General features: G+C 47.2%; 1 protein-coding gene across 2 annotated transcripts; it reads left to right on the top strand.

Annotated features, from left to right (window-relative positions):
* Positions 1-900: 900 nt before the first annotated feature.
* Positions 901-22,926, top strand: CD80 (CD80 molecule). Of its 2 annotated transcripts, none has more exons than XM_064411015.1 (7): positions 901-1,025; positions 1,169-1,268; positions 12,598-12,921; positions 14,264-14,545; positions 16,227-16,352; positions 19,016-19,139; positions 20,515-22,926. In XM_064411015.1, exons 2-6 carry the CDS (start codon positions 1,187-1,189, stop codon positions 19,120-19,122), a joined length of 921 nt encoding a protein of 306 aa, XP_064267085.1. In that variant the 5' UTR covers positions 901-1,025; positions 1,169-1,186; the 3' UTR covers positions 19,123-19,139; positions 20,515-22,926. The 2 variants fall into 2 exon arrangements, with proteins under 2 accessions (XP_064267085.1, XP_064267087.1); XM_064411017.1 differs by having other exon boundaries at positions 930-1,025; positions 1,174-1,268.
* Positions 22,927-24,493: the final 1,567 nt, after the last annotated feature.

Genomic DNA, 24,493 nt, shown 5'->3' with positions numbered 1-24,493 from the left:
AAATTATTTTACTCTTGATTTGTGTTTGTACTATTTTTCTCCTTGAAGAATACCCGGTTTTCATTGGTGTGCAACCCTCTTGCTGTGATTATTACAGCTAAATAAAAACTCCTTACACTGTAACTGCTTGCACTATACCAGGGCTTATTTATTTTGCGGGAGGGTGTGCAGTATCTGTACAAATCTACATCACTTAGCATGCATTTACTCCCTCAGGCTCTTATTTATTAAGTGGTTTGTTTTTCTGCTCAGAATCTGCTCTGGGCTGGTTTGGGATGGTGATGACTCTGCCCTTCCAGGCTTTAAAGCAGGGATTGTCTACAGGGATTGTCCATGCCTCTCCCCCTAGGGCCTTGGGTGAGCAGTGGGTGTCTTCTGGAGAAGGCAGGACACAATGCTGGGGAGGCAAGTGCTCCCTCCCCTTCCACAGGGCTGGTGGATGCTCTCTGGTGACACCAAACCATCCACATTTGGCTCTGCTCTCACATCCTTCTCCCTGTCCAGGTGCTCGGCCATGACATCCATCATGTGCAGCCTAAGCAATCCTTCTTACATTTTCTTTGGAAAATCCATTCCTTGATGGATTACATCCTGCTGGGCCCGGAACTGTGTTTAATTTCAAACATAATCGTACACAACTATTCCCAAAGCAGCACCAGGGTTTCACTTAGCTGCATTTTAACCTCCAAAGCCTCCAGCACTGCCTGACAAATTCACAGGTGGGGTCCTTCTGCCTGAGCCCCTCCTGGCTGGAGGAGCATCCCCAGGGATGAAGGCAGCCCCGTGCCCGTGGGTGGCGGGCGCTGCATCCTGGCACACGCCCCGCGAGGAAGCCGTGGGCGGTGTGAGTTGACTTATGAAGCTGAGCAGCCTCCCAGGGCCACAACTTCCCCCTGCACCCTGTCCGGGAGTGTTTCAGCGGGCTGTGACGGCAGCCAGGCCCCCATGGCCTGGCACTGAGCCCTGTGCATCCTCCTCCCTGCCTCAGGGCTGGCCCCAGTGCTGCTCCACCAGGGAAACGCCAGGTACCAGGGGAGGGAAGCGGGGCAGGCTGGGCTTGTGCTCGGGGGTTTGGCGGTGGCAGCAGGCAGGAAGGAGAGAGACACAGTGGAGGGTGCTGTGACTCCTCAGGCTCCGTTCCCCTAACCTTATTCCCCTCTCCTCCCAGCCCAGGAGCTGCAGGAAGATGATGGACCTGCCTGCCTCCCCACCGGCGTTGAGGATGTGGCTGGGGCTCGGGCTCTTTGTGCTGCTCTGCCTTGGGATAGGTAAGCAGGAGCCAGGATGGGAGTGTGGGAAGGGGCTGGGAACCAGCAGCAGCACCCATGGGTGGTCAGCAGGGGATGGTGGCCCTCAGGACACTCCTGGTGCCTTTGCCAGGGCTGAGCCCAGGGGTTGGGGCAGCTGGCACTTCACTGAGAGCCCTCAGCTCTCAGCTTCCCAGGCCCATTGCACCAGGCTGCTGGCTCCCAGATGGGCATGGTGGTCTCCCATCCCAGCCAGGATGAGAGAAATGAGGGTGCTTTTGGTCAGCTGATGTCTGTGGGGAGCACATGGCACAGCACCTTGTGCTTCGGTTTCAGTGGCGGCGTGGTTTCCGCAGCGTTTTGGGTGGTTCAGAGCGGGTGTGTGGTGGAAAAGATTGGGAAAGGTGGAAGCTTGGAGTGCTCTGCACCTCCTGGGCAGCTCAGCACAGAGCAGAGTGAGCTCTTTCTCCAACAACACAATTGAAGTCTTGCCTGGGCTGTCCCCTGTCCTTTTCTGAGCACTTGCCATAAAGCTCACGCAGATCGATCCTCGCCTCAAAAGGCTTGGGATGAGTCTTCTCAGATGTGTGAAATGTTAACCTGGAGACCACACAAAATTCACTTCTGAGCTGGAGTTCATTGTGGATGCAAAATAAGCTGTGCTTATTGGCATTTTAGTGTTTCATTGCTACTCTAGAGCAATCCTGGGCTGAACTGGGGCTTTCGTTAAAAATCAAGCAATGCAAAATTAGGAGCTTTTCATGCTCCTATTGTGAAACTGGGAGGTATTTGATGCTGGGCTTCATTTTGAGTTTCAGTCTCAGAATTTTAAGATAAAACTTGGAGAATTTAGCAGGGAGTGAATTGCAGAGCTCACTTGTAAAGAAAGCTATGACCTCAAATGTCTCTCTGGGATCCCTGCTCTTCTGTCTTCCCCTCACTCCTTCCCCTACCTCTGTGCTGGCAAAGCATCTGTCAAGCACAAATATATTTTGCTTGTATTCACATCAGGCAGACAATCTATCATGAGCAGAACTGTTTCTGTCTCAGTACTTTAAGAGCTTGTGGTGTGTTAATAATGTAATTACGATAATATGGTAATTTGCCAGTCATGTAATTTCTCTGAAAACAATTCTGGTTGTATAGTTGGATGTATAGTCTGATGCATGCTAATATCCACTACTAGAAGTAGGAGTTTGACAAGAAATCTAAGCGTTCCTCCAGTTGTACTTTTGGGGCACAATTTTTAGATGCTTCTCAAGCAACAAGTCAGTGGAAGTGCTGGTGCCTCAGGAGCAGGTGCTTGGCAGACTGATAACAGCAGGACAGCTGATACACTTATTTTGCTCTCTGTATGCACTCACACACACTCTGAACCCTTTCTCTCCGAAGATCAGCATTCCTACATCAGTGCTCCTGGAAAATACATGGTGCAGTACCCAATAAGGGCTGGGTTTTAAAAGCTTTGCTGGTGCTTGTGGGTGATGCCTTCTCAAGGTTGCCCACAGGGACCACAAGGATGGAGTTCTGGCCTTGTTGTGGCAAAATAATGGAGTCTGGTTGTCTGCCATCAGCCTGGCAGTGACTTTCCACACAATACTGAGTGAGCCACCACATTTACAGGACATTTTACAGGACATTACACATTTTACCATCCCCACGTGGGATTGCTCACGAGCACATCAAGGCACAGTCAGGGCTGGCTCCCAGAGCTTGTGTCCTTGGTTTGGCCCAGGTATCCTGATGCTGGCACACCTCCCTGGTGTAGCCCTGCAAAAGGTCAGGTAGCATCCTGGGATGGAAACAGGTGCCCTCTGTAAAGCCAGTGTGAGAGAAATAGTAACAGAGGGATGCTAGGCTGAATTTTCACATGGTAGCAGTGGAAGGCATTAATGGGGGGCTTAATTAAAAGTTGAAGGTTGATTTGAAGTTGTCTTTCATAGAAATCTCATGTATGTGCAAGCTATGTAGATCCATTTATTTTCCTTTGAATTGAATTTTGCTACTCTGATGTTCACCTGAGGGACCCCACTGAAATGCCAGTGTAATTTAGAGCTGCTTCTGGAATGTCATCTGCTGCTGGAGACACTGATGTCCATGAACAACACTCCTTGTCTCAGCAGAAAGTGGCAGAACAGCTTTGGTTAACAGCACAAATGTTTTTATTTATGATCTGAATGCACTGCTGGTATCTCCACGGGCTTGGTTTTGTCCTGCCATTGCACCTTCACACCTCCCTACAAACTGTAGGATATTCTCAGTCCCTGTTTGTTATCCTAGAAAAATATAGCTTGAAGTCCCTCAGTATGGCCTTTCCCTGCCCTGTGTGCAAACAAAGCGTAGGCACTGACTTCAGGGACCCAGCAAGCCCAGCTTTGTGTCCATGGAGTATTTTTAAACTTCCCTGGAGTCTTTTCTCCCAGCTGGGGACCACTTAGCTCTTGGTTTCTTCCCAGGGGTGAAATTTTTTGAGAAGTTTTGAAGAAAATTCCCTACAGCTTTTCTAAGTTACTGGAGAGTTGGGAAGGGAGGGGGAATATCCACTTCAGTCAGCGAGCAGTGGCTCACAAGCAACTCATTCCGGGAATCCCCTTCCCTTGTGTTACTCCCAGCAAAGAGCTCGGAGTGGAGCTGGGTTTCAGAAAGGGACAGTGTGGCCACCCCTAAATATTGAGGTGCCTGGCAATGAGCTTTAGGTGCTTGGTGTCTGATTTCCATGCCAGCTCTGGTATGGGTCGTGCTGGGAAAAATTTCATGGTGGAGATGGCAGAAATTTCTCTTTACGTACTGGATTTGCCCACTTGAACACTGGATGCAAATTGAGTTTCTGACTTATTCCTCTTCATGCCTTCAGCTGTTGTTTTAATTTCTTTTTTCGGATGAGTTTCTGTCTCCTGTTCCAGACATGTGGGAAAAAAATTGTTTCAAAACCAAGGGCAGCGGATCTAAGGAACTCCTTTTTCTGTTTGTCAGTCTGTCCATAGTGAAACCTGCTGCAAGAGCTTGTCTGGAGAAACAGAAACCCAGCTAAACCCTACTGCTTTTTGCTTTTTGAGACTGTTTTACTTCTTCTGTTGAGTGCTTCTTAAATTAAAGAATTCTTTAGGAAGAAAACCACAGAAAATTTAACTTAGACAAACTACATTGGTACACACAAAATAGAGTTAAAAGCATAAATGCCAAGTTTGTAAGGCTATGGGTCAAATGTTCCTTTCACCCACATCATTTCCTTTTTCCAGTAAGATCGGAATGAACCCAGATAGCAGCAGTGACCTCATGTTGCTCTGATTGCAACAGCTTTTTTGCATTTCTTGGATCACTGAGACATTTGTATCCTGGTTGCCGTGTGCATGTTGGACATTCCTGCACTTAAACATGCAAAGTTTGCAGTGGACACTTTTATTAATTGTGGTGGATTACCAGCAGAAGATGCCACCCTCAGGCCCTCTCACCTTTCCTGCTCATCAGTGACCTGATTCTGAGTTCCAAATGTGGTTTAATGGGGGTAATTAATGTGATATAAATGACTGATGCCATCCCTCTGCCTCTCTTGTGGTGAGTTAATTTTTTTCAGAGCCAGTTTGCTTTTACACCTGTGCTGTGCACCCTGGAGGGGACGGATGCAGACAGGAGTCACAGTTGAAGGGTACAAAAAGGTCATTGCCACAAGAGATGCAATCCTGCTCCTCTCTGGCTGTGTGAGCCTCCTCTTCTTTGCACATGTCTGATCCCTGGATTATCTACTTCACCTTCCAGCTTAGCAGAAAGTTTCCTTTTTTCTTTTTTTTAAATTAAGACTGGTATATTGAACCAGACTCTGGAGAGCCCTGCAAGGGGGAACACGTGGGATTGGAAGGGAAAGGGCAGCCAGATCCCCTCATGCTTGCACGGGGAACGCATGAGATCATGATGAGTTTGCTGTCTGGCTGCATCCCAAGGTCATGCCAGGCTGGGGGAGAATTTCCATATTCAGAGAAATTCTCATATAATTATTATAGAGTTTGTGTTGGAAAGGATCTTAAAGCTAATTTGTTTTAACCTCCCTGCCACGGACACTTGCACTAGACCAGGTGGCTCCGAGTCCCACCCAAAGTGGCCTTGAACACCTTCAGGGCTGGGGCATCCACAACTTCCCTGGGCAACCTGAGCAGCACCTCACCCCCCTCACAACAAATCCTTTCTTCCTCATATCTGATCCAAACCTTCCCTCCTTCAGCTTGAGGCCATTCCCCCTTGTCCTATTGCTACATGCCCTTGTGAAAAGTCCCTCTCCAGCCTTCTTTAAGGCTCCTTGTAAGCACGGGAATGCTGCTCTGGTCTCCCTGGAACCTTCTCTTCTCCAGGCTGAAGGCTTCTCCTTCCTTTTAAGCATGTGTTTCCCAGTATAAATGCTGTGCACATGTGGATGTGGTGTCTTCCACAGGGTGGAAAGATAGATGTGCTGGATGCAGTAAAGTCTGTTCACTTGGCAGAAGGAGGACAGTTTTGTTTTAAAATAGATTATGTTAAATTGTAGCTGTTCTGTCCCCTTTGGAGGGGCATCACCATTGGGAGTCTCAGGAGTTCATTTGAGAATATGTAAATCTTTCCCAACTCGGAAATGCCACAGGCTTTGCTTCTGCTTTTTCACTGTTATGCTTTTAAAATATCATTGGCCCCAGGGGACTGCCTGGCTGAAAAGAAAGTGCTGACTGATGGCTCATGGTGGCATTTCTACCTGCCCTGAGCTAAAAGGACATGCACTTTTTGGTGAGCTCCAGTTCCTCTCTATCACATAAAAAGTTGTTAGAAAAGACGATTGAAGAAAATCTCTCTGCACACCACTGCTCTCACCTTAGCAGGCACCCTCTGGTGAGGTTCTAAGTGCCCTGTAGACAGGGATTGGATCCCTGTGGAAGTGCTTCAGGGGGAGCAGAGGTCTCTGTCAGACACTGGTTCCTAAAAGGAGAGAGCCCTGCCCTGCAGCACCTGCCCAAGGCTCTCCTTCCACTCCCTCTGCAGCTTCTGGGGCTTCCAGACCCCTCTGGGCTGCTCTGCTCTGGTTTCCTGAGGGTCCCAATGGTTAATGACCCCTCTCCACGCCATGCTCTTATCTAGGGCTGTGTAATCCCTCCTCTCCAGGTGACTGCTGGGGCTGTCTGCAGAGCATCCGTGGGTCAGAGCCTGAGCACAGACCAGTTTTTCTAACAAGAGAATGCCTGGCAGGCCTGCAGCGTTGGTTGCTGCACTGGTTAGTGTTGCTATGGCTGTGGGCAAGCACTTTGGCAGGGGAAAAAAATTAAAATTTGTAATTTTTCAGCTGTGAAGTGGGCTTACATGAGAGGTATCATACTTGATTTTCCCAGTTACTGGGTACTTTCACCTTCTATCAGTTTCAAGAGAGGGCTGGCTGCTTGGGGAGCATGTGAGACAGAGATTTAGTAAGCACTGAATAGAACTACAGCCTTAAGCAGCGGGGAGGACCTCAATTTCAGAAACTGCTGTGAGGACAGTAGCATGCATGGCAGTGGTGCTGCAGGAATTAGGAAAATTATCTGAGAACATCTTCAGCTGGGAGATAAATATAGAGGAAGTACAAAGTGATCCTGTCAGCAAGAGACAGAGACTGCAGGGGAAAAAATTAACAAATTTATTTTTGTCTGTCTTTGTGGCAAATCTCCCCCACCAGCCCATCTTACACAAATGCCACATCTAGTTTCTGCTCCCAAACAGGGAAATCAAAAGAGTGCTGAGCAAGATGTAGGAATTTGATCTCCAAAGGAACTAAAATATGCAAATTTTCTGAGGACATCCAGAATTAGGGGCCCTCCCAGCCCATTTTTATTCTAGCAGGGTCACACAGGATAGGAATGGAGAAGGGGAGAAGGCTCAGAAAGATTCTTCTTTTGCTCGTTTCTCCAAGTCAAAGGCGTCCTTCTGTCCCCATGGCCGTGTGTCCCTGCTGGTTTGCAGGGGACAGAGTGAGCTCTCCATCCTCTCCTCCCACTCTGCAGCAGAGGGGAAGATCTAAGACATGATCTATTCCCCATCTCCAAGTAACTCTGGTTCCATATCCAGCTCCTTGCTTGGACCTGACCTCCTGCCTGCTGCCAAGCTGAGAAAATTGCCGGTGACTTGTGCAGAGTTGCGATTTTACTCATGTAACAAACACAGCAGACTGGACATACCCGGGCAGCGGGCTTGTCCCAGGCTGACTCAGAAAGCAGGAGATTTGTATCTCCACAAGTCCTGAAACCTGAGCTGGAGCAAGAGGTGTCAGCTGGCTGGAGCTTTGAGCCCCTCTGCCAAAGTATTTCACATTCCCTTTTGTCTTCTCAGATGCTAATTGCAGATCACCCTCTGGTTTGGAGAGCCACTTCATGGCTTCAAGGGTTTCTTCACTAAGGGTGAAGATGTGCAAACACACACAAAATAAAACAGCGTTACAATGGTATGAAGGCTGTCCCCACCAAAACACCCTGAGAGTGTTATAATAATTGCCAAATCAACAGTACAGAGCTGGGCAAACCAGGGTTATTCCTTTGTTTAGAAGGAATGTGGCAGCATAAAGATGGGAAGTGCATAAAATCATGTATGGAGTGCCCCAAGATTACAGCACAGAAGCAAGCAAGGATCAGCTTTTAGAAAAACCTGTTCAGAGCATTTCCCTACCTCAGAGCTGTTATTCCATCATCGTGCACTAGGATTAATCCTGTCACTTAACTGCTGCAGGCACACCTGAGTAGTGTGAGTGGGTACAGGGAACTGAGGGGAATCACTGTAAACAAAGTCCATCACTGGTTTTCTTTGGGACGCCTTCTTTTCTGCTCCCCTCTCTGACCACATTTGGGATGAGTAAGGGAACTTGACCTGAGCAAAGCATCGGGATTTGCAGCTGCTTTGCCTCACCAAAGCAGCCCAGAGCAGCAGCAGGCCCCCGGTTTGTGAAGAGAGGTTGGGCGTGGGTTTGTGCAAGGGTGAAGGGCTGCTCCTTTTCATGTCTGCCAAGAGCTCTCTTTACATGCCTGAACTTGCTGGAGCGGAGTCTGTGGAGAAGGAGCCTCAGAGGCTTGTCAGGCACTCGTGCCTGGGTTAATCTGCAGCCACAGAGTCCATAAAGAGGACAGGCAGCAGGGCTCAGAGCACCCAATTTTCTCTGTTTCATCCACCTTCCTTAGTGCACAGGGTCTTTTCAACGAAGCACAGAGGAAGGCAGTGCTTTTATGCACTTCGGAACCAGTTAGAGGTTATCTGAACCACACTGAGGTTATCTGGGCATCCATCTAGCAGGGTCTTCCTGTCATCCGTGCGTTCACAGGAGTCACTGATTTAAACACAAAGCATTTCACGTGTAGCACAGGACATTTGCTGGCTTTTGGCTCCATGGAAAATTTGGGGAGGATCTCATTCCTCATTGGTAAAACCACCTGAGATAAAGACGAGATCAAGGGTGGGTGTCTAGTCTTTTAAAGATTCAGCTTTTCAAAATGTCTTGATTTTTTACTCATTCTGTTTTGCTTGGAAATCCCTGTAAAATATTGCATTGCCATCAAAGGAAAAATCATACAAGTTTGGGGTGAATGTGCTATTCACAGAAAATGAGGGGTCTGAGCTGCAGAATTACCTGCAGAATAGCAACCCCAGGTGCATGGTCCTAGGCAAAGTCAGTGATGCTATTAATTTATGAGTCGAGATACCAGCTGCTGTTGCAAAAATAAATAGGGAACCAGAAGGAAAAAAAAAAAGCAAAGCAAGGCTCAGAAGGGCAGAGAAATGGGGAATGCAGGGGAAAAAGAATGGCTTTGGAGCTTCTGTTCACCAGGACTTCTCTGGAGGTTTCCAACAGTTTGAGGCTGCTTCTCCAGGGCATTGCTAGGTCTTTAGCTGCCTTTTTCTGTCAAATCTCTCTGCAAGACTTTTGTGCCAGCTCTCATGTGCTGTCTGACTGCACGTGTGGTCAGGATAACAAAGCTCTCGGTGGCTGGGGAATTTCTGAGTCAGGGCTTGGGCAAAGAGTGCAGGAAATAGGGATACAGGCTCAACAGCTCTCCTGACTCTTTGGAGCAGACAGGAAGGAACAATTCTCCTCTATACTCCTTTCTCTTCCAGTTAGCCCTGCTCTATGGGGCATCTGCAGCACAGGCATACCTTGAATGAAACAAGCTTCTCTGCCCAGAGAAGAGAAAGTCAGCCCTTCCATCAGCTCAGCATTGCCACATGCCACAGGCTTCCAATGATGGAGTGATATGTGTGCACAGCAAGAGAGTGGGTGGGCTTCAGAGGGGTGGGAGGAGGAGGGATCTTTTTTTAGAAAAGGCATTAAAAGTGATTTCCATGGTGAATACGTTCCCCACAGCCTGGCTGCAGAGAGCATTCAGCGCAGAAACGGCACAGAACTGGATTTTCATTTTTGCTTTGCAGTTCACCTCTAAAGTGAAAGGGGACTTTTGTAGGGCTGAATGACTCTTCATGGACTTTGGTTCCTTCAGGCTTGCAGCGTTCAGGTTGCAGTTTCAAGGGTGCAGAGCCTTTTAAGGGTAGTCATGACATCAGCAGGAGTTTCCAGCCCCTGCACATGTACTCCCGAGAAAGTTTTTGTTCTCCTTTTGGTTGCAAAGGAGACTCTGGGGGGCAAGGTAGGGAGAACCTCATGCAACTCATGATGTGATGTCACCCTGACATTTACTGTACACCTACTCTTCCCCTATTGCTGCAAAAGGAAATAGAGAATGATCTTTATCGGTCCCAAAGTTTGACTGGATATTTGACTGGCTGCTCTTTCGAGTCTCTCCAGTAATAGTAAGAGCTGCACTGTGAGAACAAGCGAAGATGTGGTCAAAGATAAAAACACATGTACACACAAACACACTCAGAGGTGCAGGAGAAGCGACTTCAGCAATCACAGCCTGAAGCGGGCTGCTTTTAAGGTGAACAGAAGGAAATTCTTTCACACGCAGCATGAAATCAAAGTGCACAAGTCATTGCCAGAGGATGTTGTGAATGCCAAAAATATGCGTGCATTCCTGAAAGGGCATTGCTGAAAGGGCATTCCTGAAAGGGCAAGAGCTCTTCCTGCAGGGTAGGTCTAGTAGTAGCAATTTAAATGCTGATGTCAAGAAATCCTGAATTTCGGGCTGCAAAGGTTGGCAAGACAAGGCAGTTTTTCTCCTGTGTGAAAGAATTAGTTTTTCTCCCATTTTGTTACCAGTTGATGGCTGACAGAGGTCAGTCCGCTGAGCAGCTCCTGGCCTGCCCCAGCTTGGTTGCTCAGGATCTGCAGTGCATTATAAGGGAAAGTACAGGAAGTGGGGGGGAAATATTGAAACTTTCCCTTTGGAAAACCAGTGGAGTGGCAGAGTAGAGGGAAACCAGTTAAACAAGAAGTTGTTCATTTAATTACATATTCCTTTTTATTTAACTAATATTAAAATACTCTATAGTGTCGCCAGGACCTCCACAATATTTTTTTTGTGTTTCCTGCAGATTTAATGTCAAGTATGCAAGTGGGACAGGGGTGGGTGTGTGGCTGGGGAGGGGAGTGAAATTTATTTCACAGAATCACAGAATCATTTAAATTGGAAAAGACCTTTAAGGTCTTTGAGCCCAACCTTTAACTCAGCCCTGAAAAGTCCATCAATAAACCACATCCCTAAGTGCCACATCTACAGGTCTGTTAAATGTTCTGTCCCAGGCTTTGTGTCTGGGCTTTACTCCAGCAAGCAGCCCCAAGCTCCAGCTGTGGCGGGGCACTGGCTGAGCATCTGCACAGCCCTGGCAGCTGTGGGATTGTGAGCAAATCACCGGGCTGTGCCACAAGGGCCTTGCTGCGACAGTGGCCCCAGGGTCTGTGAGTCACCCCAGGGTCTGTGAGTCACTGCTCAGCCAATGAGGCCTGGCAGGGAAGCAGCTGGTGGCTGCCTTGGACATGGATGTGAATGGTGCAGCATCCTGGTCACAGCCCGAGTGCTGCACTCTGCCTCTGCACAGCGTGGCTGCACTCAGGCTGGGACTGTCGAGAGTGAGCCAGCCCCAAGCCAGACTTTGCTGGGGCAGTGGCAGCTCTGAGGCTCAGCTCTGTGCATGGCTCAGCTCACACTTCAGGCTTTGCACGTGGACTCTCCCCTGCGCCGACGGGTGATGCTGCACTGTCCCCATCAGTGACACACCTTCTGTCAGGACTTTCCAGCTTCCTCTCCCAGGTGTGTTTACTGAGGTGTGTTCTGCAGGGAAAGGAAGAGGGAATCTGAATCTTTTCTGTCCTGGAGACAGCTATTTCCTTGTTTTTCTGCTCTCAGTCAGTGGAGTGTAACAGATTGATGTCCCACTTCCACCACAGGAGATGAGTGCCTGGGCAGCGAGGCCAAGGCAAGCAGGACAGAGAGCAACCTGATCTTCTGGACTAACAAAGCCGGGTGCACATCATCCCCAGGCTTGCACTAACTCAGGTGCAGCACAGGGCTGTGTGTCCAGGCTGGGTCACCTTCCAGCAGCAGCAGGAACTCCTTGCTGGGCTGCTCCCTTGGACGTGGAAAGAGGAAGGAGTGGGAAAGCAAGGCGGATCACGAAAGCAGGGTGCTTAGTAGGGGAATTACTGCTCACATACTCAAAGTTGTACCTAATTTCACCCTGCAAGGGTCTCAGCTTATTGTTGTCTGCACATGGCTGTACTCCAGGTATGGCACCAGCACAGTCACTGGCCAGGAGTTGGGGAACATCTGTGCTGGTTCCATGTCATCCCATGAGCTTTCATTAAGATAAATTTGTTCTAGCTAGACTAGGCAAAATTGTTCATTTGCTAATGCTGGAAGGCTGATGATAGTGTGGCTGCAACCTTTGTGTATCATCGTAGGGTTGATTCTATTTTCTGGGATCTTGAATGTTTTGGGGTTTTTTTCCTTTGCAAAAAAATATCTACCAAAAATCCCCCAGCCCCCCTGAACAAATAGTCCACTGTGGCCCTGTTAGGCATGCAGAGAACCCAGTGGAGAGTGACACAGATCTTCCAAACACCAGGCTCTGAAAAGGGAGAGCAGAGGAGATAACAGTTTGTGCATGTATGTTTCTATCCCTATTTTTAAAGGGGCCATCAAAAATTCTGTTCAGGCAAACAACTCTCCTGCCTTTGCTTTCAGCAATCCCTGCAGCAATCCTTGTGTGCCCTCTGGGTCATGATCCTGAGTAGGAGTGGAGCATGATGCACAAGGCAATGCCCAAGGATGGCTCCCCTCAGTGCAGAGCTGAAAAACAGCTCGGTGGCTGATTGATGAGGGATATGAGCAGTCAGAGCCAAAAGGGGGGAGCTTTAGGCAACAGGTCCTGGCACAAGGCTGTACCACTGACTCACTGGCTTCTGTTTGCCCCTCCCCTGCAGGCCAAGCACTGGAGAAGAAAGTAGTCAAAAGCAAAGTGGGGGAAAAGGTCAGCCTGCCTTGTTGTCATGAGATCCCCAGCTCAGAAAGCCTACACAAGTACCGGGTCTACTGGCAGAAGAACATTACAGACGTGGTGCTGGCCTACTCAGAGGGGAGCAAGATCTTCCAGCACGAGCGCTACCAGAACCGGACAGAGATGGACCCCTGGAACCTCAACCTGTGGATCTCCCCCATGGAAATCCTGGACAATGGCTCTTACCAGTGCGTGGTTCAGCGCAACTCGGTCCTCGTGTGCAGCGAGTCCGTCATCCTCTTTGTGACAGGTAGGTGGATTGCCTCTGTCACCCGAGGCTCTCCAGTGCCAGCCTCTGGGGGAGAAGGATGCTCTTCCAAGCTTATTCATACTGTAGCAGATAGACTTTCATCAGGAAGCTTGAAAGAGTGTTGACTGCTTCCATTCCAGCAGCCTCCCTTCTTACCTTTCTAAAGTACCCCAGGTACAGAAATTTTTTTCCCACTCCCAATCCAACCTCCTCTCCTTGATGTCTTCCTCTTGTGAAAGGATCCCTCCTGAGGTCCTGCCCAGATATCACTGGTGATGGGTGCTTGAGGCAGCCCTTGCTGTCTTTGGGGCAAAACAAGTCCAAGCCCTTAATGCCTGGCAAGCATTCAAGCTGAAAGAGAAATAGGGTGGCCATGGCAGCATCCCAGCCCTGCATCCAAATCCCTGTGGAACTAGCTGCACTGCAGCTCCACGCCCTAAGGCTGAATTCATCATGGAGCTTTGAGGCTTTTTACATTAAAGAAACTGAGTTCCTTTGTTCAAATGAATCTGAGGCCACAAAAAGTTCCACCGACATTTTCCATTTCCACCGGTGTTTTTGTAGCAGTTGATCTCAACCAAAGACAGAGATACTGGTGAAATGTATATATATATATATATATATATATATATATATAAAACCAGCAGAGAGTTACATGAATCTTCCAGACAAGTGAGTGAAGGAGCATTCCTCATCTGGAAGGAGATTTGGCAACAAAAAAAAGACAAGCCCCTGAGGTTTGGCCATTTCCTGCTGGTCTGAGGGCATATGTGCGAGGAGATAAATTTAGTGATCTTTCTGGGAACTGGCATGAAAAAAAGAGAAGTGTACTGCCAGCACCCTTTTTAAACCATGAGGGTTGAGGAATTAACTGCATAAAACCCATAAAGCTACGGATCTCTTTTCCTGTCCACAAATACTCCAATTTCTTTCCGCCCAGAAATCCCCTTGCTGTCTTTAACAGGCCAGCTGTAATAATTATGGTAGACTTCTGCTCCCTTTGGTGAAGTGGGATCAAGTGATTGTGGGGATCAGGAATGGGAAATGCTGGATTCAGGCTGGGACATCCAAAGGGATTTTCCAGGCTGGATGGCAGTGTGGTATTGCTCAACAGACAGTGGGCCTGGAAGGAAAGCTCTCTTTGTCTCTCCTTGATGCCACTGCTCAGCCACACAAGTTCCTTTCACTAGGGACTGGTTGCTTGGTGCCCTAGACCATAGGCAGAGAAAACTTCCCATGGTGAATTCCCTTCAGGTGGGGGAGTCTTTGCTTTGGCCGTGGGTTTTGGGGGCTGCAAAAATTGCTGTGGCCTGACAGAATGGTAACCAAACCTCTCCTGCAGCTGACTTCAGCATGCCCAACATAACGGCAGAAGTGTCCGCCGAGTCTTGCGAGTTGACTGAGATGGTGATAACCTGTTCTTCTCACGGAGGGTTCCCCAAGCCCAAAATCTCTGGAGCCCTCAACAACGTGTCCATGGAGTGGAATGCCAGCTGGGTGTCTGAGTCCAGCTTCAGCCCCTACAGTGTCACTGGAAAGCTGGTGCTCAACGTGACCAAAGACGTCAACATCTCTTGCTCCGTTGAATACAGCGGCTTTGCCAAGTCCTCCAGTTTGCTTCTGAGTATGTTTTATTAATGTTTTTGTAACAAATGCATTTTGTTGAATCTGCTGAGTTGCCTCTCTGAGAATGCAGTAGATTTTATGCCAGTGTTCATGCAAAGATCACCCAATGATCCTGCCTGTGAACTACACACCAAAACATTTTAGAGGTTGGAAGATAGCTGGGGTGGGAAGGGGGAGTTATAGCAGTGACTGACAAGCAGAGACAGCTCTGTCTTCCTGCTGCTCCACTGCAGCTGGGCTGAGAGCTGAACTGGATCCTGCTGGGATCTGGTAATGTCACTTTTGGTGGCTCCCACAGGCTGGGGCTGCCACCATCCTGTGCCACTCCATGGTCTTGCTGCCAGCTATGTGACACAGACCTGGTATTTGAACAGAGGGACCAGAGAAACATGTGTGCTTTAATAGCCACAGGCTGCATTATAAAAGAATTTCCTCATTTAACAAGCATGTTTGTCCCTGCTTCAGTGAAAGAAACTGTCAGCTAGGGTCTAGACAAAATTCTGCTTTCAAATGGAGCACAGGGTTAACTCATACGAAAAGAATTCCAGCACTGAGCATGGCTTAGAAATGATGGCATAATAGATAAGTCTGTGCTTTGAAAAGCTTGAAGCACAAGTGGAAACAGCATGAGGGAAGGCAGCACACTACATTCCAGATGTTTTGCAGTAGGAGGGGATTTGCAAGAAAATTCATGAAGCCAAAAGGATTTTTTTTTCATGTTGTTACCAAAAAAGTATTCTGAAATATCTCTGGGCCTGATGTTTTTACTGTGGAGATAAGGGCACCTTCAAGGGAAGATAGAGAAGCAGCATTTTTCCTAGGGAATTGTACCTTATTCATCAAGGTAGCTTATTCATCTATCTTACTAAAATCAAAGGGGCTTGTGGGGAGAGGTGCCATTCAGCTTCTGAACAAATGCCAGGAACTAGTGCTTTATGAATATTGGCTGTTGCTGGATGTAGAGCATCATGTCCCTAATGAAGGGAGAATAAGGTTAAGAATAGCTCAATACATAGAAACAGAGAACAGCCAAAAAAAAATCAGTAATCAGAGGAGGGTGCAGTCAACAGTGACACAGCCACAGCAGTCACAACCCCCACACTTTTTGACTTTTAGGATGTGGAACCACTCCCATTTTGGTGTAAATGGTCCTCCAAACAAACCTTTCATGAACACTGAGTTAGAGGCAGAACAGAGCCTCTGGTAAATGCAGAAGGCAACCCCTGCAGAGTTGGAGGTTTGAATTATTCTCCTTCACCTGTGCATCCCAAGGCAAAAAAATTAGGCATAAATCTGATAAAAACAGCAAGGAAAACCGCAAAGTATCTTTGAGAACAGAAATTTTCTAGCTCTTAATTCAGACTTTTTCACCAAGCCTAGCTAATTTCCCTGAAACAGCTCATATATCTTTAAATATTTCCTGTCTCAGTCCTGTTCTGGACAAAGACCCAGCTTTTTACGTTCTGTGAATGTGTTAAAAATTTCAGCCCATAGCAAATGTGGGTAAGTGGAAGAAATTTAGGTGCCAGCTTTGTTTGTTTATTGAGTAAGTCCATTTTCAGGCTGAATACCTGAGTTAGAATTTAGCCAGGACCCCTGAAATTCACATACCTGCTCTTACATGAAAATACAAATATCCTTTAAGGAAGTTTATTTATGTTTTATTTTTCTTGTCTCAGAAAAAACAAACAGCTGCGTTGTTCCTCCTGTGCCTCCACCTTATAATGTCATTACTGCTTCAATTATCATCCTTATCATCTTCATTCTGGCTATCACCCTGGCAGCAAGATACCTCCCAAGGCATGGTAAGTGCAGCTTCTTTTTCAGCAAGGTGTCTCTTAGTGCTGATGTAGGATACACATTTATAGAAACTTTACTGTCACACTAAGTATTTCTGTACCTTCTTCTAATTTTTTTCCCCCCTTTAGCATCCACTGTCACAAAATCTAAGTCTAGCTCATGATTTTCCCACATTTTGTGTGCAGGAAACACTTGAGTTCAGGTTTGAGAGTGAAGAGGTGACAGGGAGTTTTGACAGCAGATCAAAATATTTCCAAAATCAGGGATAATGAAGAGGTTCACAAAGGTTCATTTTTGTGTATTAAGATGCTTTAAGATGCTTTAGGATGCCAAGAATCTTGGTGATCATGATAGATACAGCTGAGCACTGAGGTACAAAACTGGATCTCTCTCCACACCCTACATCATCCCTCAGAAAGTCACTCAGCCAAAGTAACAAAAATACCTGGTGTTAGGGCCACAGGAAAGACTTCAGCAGAGCAGTGTCCCACTTTTATGAGAACACCAACCAGGAGAGTTAATTTGTATTCTTTGTACGGCCAAAAATGGCACAGGTAAAGTGTCTGGTCCCATCTTATGAAGCCTTCAGTAACTCCAGACAAGTCTCCAAGAGTTTTTCAATGGCAAAGGGGACCTCAAATATCTCAGGGTTAGTGGAGAGCTGAGTAATTTACTTTTTTATAATCAGAAAAATCCTATCTGTTAGCTGTTGCTCCTAATCATGTCTAAGCTGACCTTGCCAGAAAGTCCCTGAAGATGTGGGCAGGCATTTGATAGATTTATGAAGGCAGGTAGGATTGAAAGTCAGCAGTCAGTAGGTGTTTTATCCACACCCTGTGAGCAGCTCTGCAGAGCAGTCCTGGAAAATGACAGCAGGCCTTGCAAATACATGAGGATACACAACACCCAGCTGAGTTCTGTCAGCTTCTGGAGAAGCCACATCTGGGGACAAGAATCCCACACTGAGGGCTCTGTGCTCACTTACACCACCTGGCTGTGGTGTTCCCTGTTGGCAAAGGTCATTTTCTGGGCAGCAAGGGCTCAGCCCACCCACAGACACCTGTAAGTTTGCCATGCTTGTGTCTTCTGATACCTCTACTTCAATTTCAGACAAATTCACTCCCAAGGCAGATGTGTGGAGGTCTCATTACTATTTTTCTTTTCCCCTCCTCGTCGACCACATCCCTTCAAAAACCAACGTGACCATTGAGTCAAGCTGGGCTAATTTCCTTTCAGTGTTTTACCACAAAGAAAGGAAGTTTCTGGAAGGCTGTGACTCTGGGTCACACCTGTGCACCTCCTCATTTTCCACCCCTGTGCCCTTATGACACCAGTGCCAGTTCTTCTCCCCTGCTGTTCCCTGGGGCTGTGTCAACAGGAAAGCAACAAGCAGGCTGAAACCAAGAAAATCACAGTTGATCACAGCCTGTGCTGTTAGCTGCATGTATAATGAACTTCTAATTATAGGAGAAAATGAACTGGAATCGGAAGGTTTGGCTCTCAACAAATATAGGCTGGAAATTAAAAGGTTCCTTGCCATTAAATTAGCAAGATCCTGGAGCACTCTGAAATAGCCTTTGATATAGGAACTGAGTTGCTTTTAAAGCAGATGTAAAAAGCATACCCATGTGGTAGAATGCAATCACCTGCAAGCAGCATGGCACATGGCCAAATTAACTGGAATTTCCCTTTTAGTCCCACTTCCATAATATGCACAGGGAGTAGATTTGCTGAATCAGGTGGTGCTATTTGGTTCAGCCAGTTTCTAGAGCAGGCATGGAAGAAACTGTAAAAGAAACTGCAAGAAGTGTAAAAGAAACTGAAGCCAGAGCTTCCATTCAGCTTTCCAGATTGTGTAGTTGTCTCATTTCAGTGCTGCTGTGCATGGCCACCTGTCTGGGAGGGGAAATATCTGCCCTAAGAGGCTTCCTGTGGGTGCTGCTGCAGGCCACCTCTCCAGAGCTCTGTGGGAGCTCAGAATAGGTCTGAAAGTATCTCTGTTGTTCTGGGCTATGGAAAGCTGAGTCAGGAGTTGCTAAGAGTGGTTTCTGAGCTCAAAAAGCCATGCTTCAAAGAGCTGCAGCGTGGGAGGGAAGAATAGAAAGGCAGAGCAAAACAAAACGGAAGAGTTCTCAGTTACGTGATTGTTGTGGTGGCCAGAACAATCAGGTGCTTTGTTGAGGTTCACAGCCGCCTACTCTGAGGAGCTCACAGCCTATTCTGCTGTAATTTAAAAATGAAAACACAAAGCACCAAGATTCGAGATCACCTAAAGAATTGTTTAGGATTCACCTTGCATAATTTGTGCTAGCACAACTGTACAAGATTCAACTTGAACTACTAAAATTCTCACATAGATGGTGAGATATTAAGGGGATCTGCTTAATCTGAGATCCTCTTAAAGCACTGAAAGGGTTTGTTGCTTTTAACACAGGCATTCTTTCACTCCATAGGTAAACTGCAATTAGTGACATGTAACTTCCATCATTATTTCCCCTCTGACCTTATCTCAGCATGTAGCAACCTGTTTTTGTGCCAGGCTGAGGTTCTAGCCCTGTGCTAACAAGAGCAGTTTTATCCATATGACAGTGTATAGATAATATTTATTTGGAACAGAGCTCTCTATCGGGACCATATTCACATACTAACAAGGGATCTTCTTTTCCAGTTTGTTCTCAGTGTTGTAAGCACCAGGATTCGGTGGAAGAGGGTGTGAAAGAATACACAAAAGCACCCATGAGCTCTAAAGTGACATCTGAAACATCATCTGTATGACCAGATAGCATTTGCAGGTAGTTTTCTTCATTCTTCTTTTGGCAAAACAGTTTCTCAAATACCATTGCATGCTTGTGCAATGTTAGCTGAAAACAGCACGTGTCATCCAGGTGTCAGATCTGCAGTGACATCCCCTGTGCTCATGTTGTGGGCCTCCCAACTAAACACTGGGCAGTGTTTTAGTGCCTGTCCTGCTGGGCTCATTTGTGAGTTACTCATCCCTACCTCAGGTGCCACACGTGGCTTCACCCCCCAGAGGCTCTGGCTGATTCCCTGTGAGCCTGATCTGATGCCTCAACATGGGAACATCCCTGATGATAGAATCTGAGCATTGACCAAATGGTGGTAAGGGAGGGGGAATAAAAGAACAACTCCAGCTTTCCCAGTATGATCAGACATGCCAGTCCACTTCTGAGATATGTCCATTCCCTTCAGCAGCTGGAGGAACAGAGAAGAAAGTTTCCTTCCTCAAACTTGCCCAGAAAATACTTATATTTTAAAAGGAGTTACTTTTGATAATGGGGTGTTACAAAAGATGGGCTGGGAAAGTCTGGCTTGCCAAGGTTTTATGATTACAAAGGATTATATTTGCTTTGGCTTGGAAAGCTCAGCAGTTTTCAGGGCTGTATCCTCCAAAAAGACACTTAAGTGAAGATTAGCAGCTAACTGTTCTTATTCACATCATTATCCAGGTGACTGCATTTCCTGCTCTCACCACAGCATGCGGAATTGCCAGGGTAATGCTTGCAGAATTGCCAGGGTAATGCCCCAGAGCAACAGCTGGGGGTCCTGGAAGTCACGACTTTGTCAAACTGTACACTGCAGAACCTAAAAGTTTAATAGTTTGGAGATGGAAAGGAGGGGAAACTCTCATTCAGGCCACTTATCTAATTTCCAAACCTGACCACCCACTCATGTTTTCCTCTGGGGAAGGCCCTGTCTGGAACAGATACTAGAGCTTTGGTTAGCATGAATTTTGGGGAGTTTTGTGATGGGAGTGGCAGGAGTTCACCTACAGAATAAACCCATTTTCTTTTGTTATAAAAGTTTGTCAGGATTTTCCTGTAGGTGGCTGGTGCTTCCCGACTCCAGCTGCAGTCTGTGGACTGGGATGGAAGCTGTGCTTCCTCAGTGGCTGACTGCCATGTCGTGATGCACTGGGCCATGTCCTAGTGCCGCTTCAATAGGGAAGCACGTTCATTAGCCATCCTCATCTGTTCCCAGGGATTTGCAGGGAGCATGGGCCAGGCTGCAGCTCCGAGTTCAGGCACCAGGAGCCCTCTTGTGGAAGGCTCCCGCAGGTGGTACCTCCTTGTCAGCTCCGCAGCATTACAGGGCTACGTTTAAGGTGTGAAAACAAAAATAAAAGAATCAGTGAAATCTTTTCCCCAGGTTCCTCGCGCTGTGCATCCCGCACTGCAGACTCCACTGCTGGCTGTACAGCGATGCTTGCTGCACCGCCCCTCTCTGCAAGGGGGTGGCAGCGGGAGAAAACTCTGCTCACCACGGCTGGAACACGACCTCCTGTGGACAGATGCAAACCCCCGGCCACGCCACGGGAGCTGTGCCGTGGCCCGGGCACAAGGAGGTCGCTGGGATCCCAGGACCCTCTGTGTTCCTGCAGCGGGGCAGAAGGATGTCACCAGTGCCACGCCACGTCCAGGCTTCAGCCACCTCTGGCTTTGATGCTGCCTCTGAGAGAATCAGGGGCCTGCAGAGCCCTAGCAGGGTGCCCATGCCCTCCTACCCCTTCAGAAACACGGAGCTGCCCCTTGGGACATCCCAAATCCTGACATGGAATCTCGTCAATTTGTGCCTCCGTGTTGTGAGTGGGAGCAGCCAAAACTGCTTTTATATTCAGCCTTACACAAGTATCCGTTCTTCCTGCTGGAGGACTTTGGATTTGGACTCGACCATTACAGATACACATCCCTTCTCCCCTAAAGAGGAAATAGTGGACACATTTCTCATGAAAAAAAAGACATTTTGGAAGCGAGTCCATGTGCCTCATGCTTATTTGCAGCGCTACGAGACTTTTTAGGGAACGATACACACTGACAGCACTCCTAAGAGCTAATTAATACTGCTTACCTACTGCAGTGGCACAAGTTCTCACAACCTTTCTCTCCTGAAAGGACAGCCTTGCCAACCCAAGCACCGAGGTACAGCTGCTCCATCCAGCTGCAGTGTGAGGGCACACACAGGGCCAAGCTTCCACGTGCATTCCTTCTTCCCAGCCACACCTGTACAGCCCCGCTGGAACTCGTGTGACAGCCAGTGGTGATCTCGTGTGTATCTGCTGTAATCAGATGTAACTCGGGGCCTTGCTTCACAAACACGGCTCTGCTTCTGTGTGTGCATCTGCCACGGGATACTTGTTAGGGAAAGCTCTGCAGATTTTTGGGAGTTTCTCACAGCAACGTGAGGATATTTACATTGCTGCTTTCTGCCAGTGTTCTCTCTACCCAGCCAGGACTAGACGGAATTTCCCTACAGGATGCCAACATTGAACAGGACTCATCTGATCCGGGTGACATTCTTGCCTACTGTGTAGGAAAAAATGGCTTCTCGTTTTGAGGGGAAAGGAGGAAAATGCCCCAACCCCCAATAAGCTTCCTAAGCAACTCTGCCCTGAGTTTGACTGGAACGTTTTTCCCTTTTGCTCTGCAGGCTGTACCCATTCCCTCACTGTTCTATCCATGTTATCAGGGAAACCAAAGTCTGAAAGCACAGTGCCATCCTCTTTGTGGAATATGTTGTCACTTGAGCTGCTTATCTTCCTAGGACACAGCAAAGACATAGTCCATCCATTTCACTTTTTTTCTAGTTGGTACATATTGAGAAACTGCTGGAGAAAATAGGAGGATTAAAAGTGGTTTATAGGATACTGAGCTCTGAGATTAAGTAAAAAATAAGACAATGCTCTCTCCCTACTCCTGCAGAGTCACGCTGTGCCATCACCTTTTTACTGCTTTCCCATTGGATCAGGTGCAATGGGAACTTCAGAACATTCTTACAGAGGAGTTTTTGACAGAGAAAAGGAGGCAAGCTGGGGGTTAAGGAAACAATTGCACTTGTGTGTTCTGGTTGCAAACAGAACACAAGTGACAGAAATCAGGGTGTTTTCAAAAGGCAGCCTGACCCTATTGCAGGACTTGGTGCATGAGTGATGTGTCTCAGAGTTTTCAGGTTTCCTGTTCCTTCAGCCTATGCGTGCTCCAGCACAAACCACCAGCTCCTTGCAGGCTCACCACCCTCTCTTGGCATTCACTTCCAACTTTGCTGATTTCCATCACTGCTCTTCCCTACAACCACACTGCAGCTGCACCTTGGCAGCCACACCACAGCTCTGCCAGTTGTACCAGCATGTTTTCCCTCTCACTATCCCATGCTCTCTTCTGCTCCTGACCAGTAATTGCTTAGTCTCCCGGAAAAGGGCTTGCCTTTTGCTCTGTGCCAAACCTTTCCACAGCACCACAAACTCCAGTAACACTTCCAGTAACTCCTTCTAAAGGAATCCAAAAATTTCACTGACAAGTATGTCTAGCATCAGGTTATTTGGCTCATTTTTCATTAAGCACTAATACTCTGGATCACGTTTTCTATTGCCTTATGCTGTATTCAGTGAACTGCACACAAATGGTTTCTGTGAGACCTTCTCAGCTTCACATCTGTGTCATTGTAGCAAGTGAGCTGCTTTGTTTACCCTGTTTTGTATATAATGTTGTTTCCTGGGGTTCCTCCTTTAATTGTATTAAAAAATAAATTGTAAACTCGGTTTCCTTTCCTTAGTAATAAAAGATGTCTGTCTATGCAGTGGGTAGAACCTCTGTTATTCATGTTAGCCACCATTCCACGGCATCCAGGTAGAAGCAGGGTCACCTGTACCAGGTACAGCTGGCATCAAGCCACAGCTCTGTCCAGTGTGCTGACAGCAGTGACAAAATGACACTCAGGCAATCCAACTTGTGACTTCCACACCCCTCACATCTCTGTTTGCCAGGGGCTAGCTGAGCAGTGTAGCCACAGATCATCCTTCTCCCTCCACAGGAGGTTCTCTGCAAAAGGAAAACTCAGTGTAAGCTGTTCTCACTGTATCCCTGCTCCTTGGGTTACCTACTCTGAAAGTGGAGGGTCAATAATTTCTGTGCTCTGCTTTTGCTGGGAGTGGAGGGAGTGGGGATGTGAAGAATCCTTTACAGATATATAAGAAACAAACTCTGAACCAATTCTTCACTCCCTATTCAGGAGTCCAAGAAATAAGGAAGTGCAGGAAACTAAATTCAGCAGGAAACTGAGAAACAAATGGCTGCTAATTTTCAGTGCAGCTGGAAGTTTCTGCTTCCCCTTAAAAACATGTAGCAGCCCTCCCCTGCACAGAGAGAAAATCCACACCACTGCTACACCTTGGCAGAGCCTTCCCTCTCATGGAAGAACACCCCTGCATCAATGGTCAGGCACAGGAAAATTAGTATTCTTTAGGCATCACATCAAATACCACCAAACAGGAATAGAGACAGAGCAATGACACAGCTAAATGTCATCAGAGCTGCTGTACAGATAAGAGTGTGGGATATTGGGTGGGGATGTAATAGCAAGAAGAAAGAAGATAAAAAAGAAGAAGATAAGACATCACTGTGTATGCACAATGGCAAAAAATGTGACTTAGAAAGGCCTCTCTTCTTTTTTTGGGGGGGAGCAGGGGCAAAGGACAACACCATTACTGTCATCAACACATACAGGAAGAGGAAAAGAAATATCCATATCTCTGTTTATGCAAATCCTTCACTTACACACAGAAAAGGAAAATCAGAGCTGGTTGATGACAACGCTGAAATACACATGTTTCTTCAATGGAAAAATGAGCTACACTGGAGTGTTTAAAAAATTAAATGCTCACTTCAGGAGTCAGAAAACACAACACCTTCTTGAAAGCAAACTGTGCCAAAAATCTGCTTTGGGTGGGTGGAAACACTCTGTGGGATTGACTGTTCATATTTCAATCAACACTAATTATCTGGAAAAGCATTCGACCAGAACAGATTCTTCTCTTATGAGAAGAACACTCAAAAATCCTGCCTGGATGTAATTCCTTTTAGCAGGAGAGGAAAGAAAGGGAACAGGAATTCTGACCTGCTTTGGGGAGAGAGCGATGGGGCACCTCACCCTTCTGAGCCCAGACCATGTTACAGTAACTCCAGCACCACCCACAGGTAACAGCTCTGACTGAACAGTTCATCTTTGGAACAAAATAACAGAGCTGGCACCCTCGTGGCTCTCGCCTCTGTTACTGCCTGGGTAGAGGAATGTCTGGTGGGATCTTAGAGCTCTTCTCAAGGAGTATCACTCAAGGATGCTGCTCTAGTACCAA

Source organism: Passer domesticus, chromosome 2, assembly GCF_036417665.1.
Source record: "Passer domesticus isolate bPasDom1 chromosome 2, bPasDom1.hap1, whole genome shotgun sequence".
Classification (NCBI taxonomy): domain Eukaryota; kingdom Metazoa; phylum Chordata; class Aves; order Passeriformes; family Passeridae; genus Passer; species Passer domesticus.
Note: the sequence above shows the minus strand (reverse complement) of the source record. Positions and strands in the feature narration are given on the sequence as shown.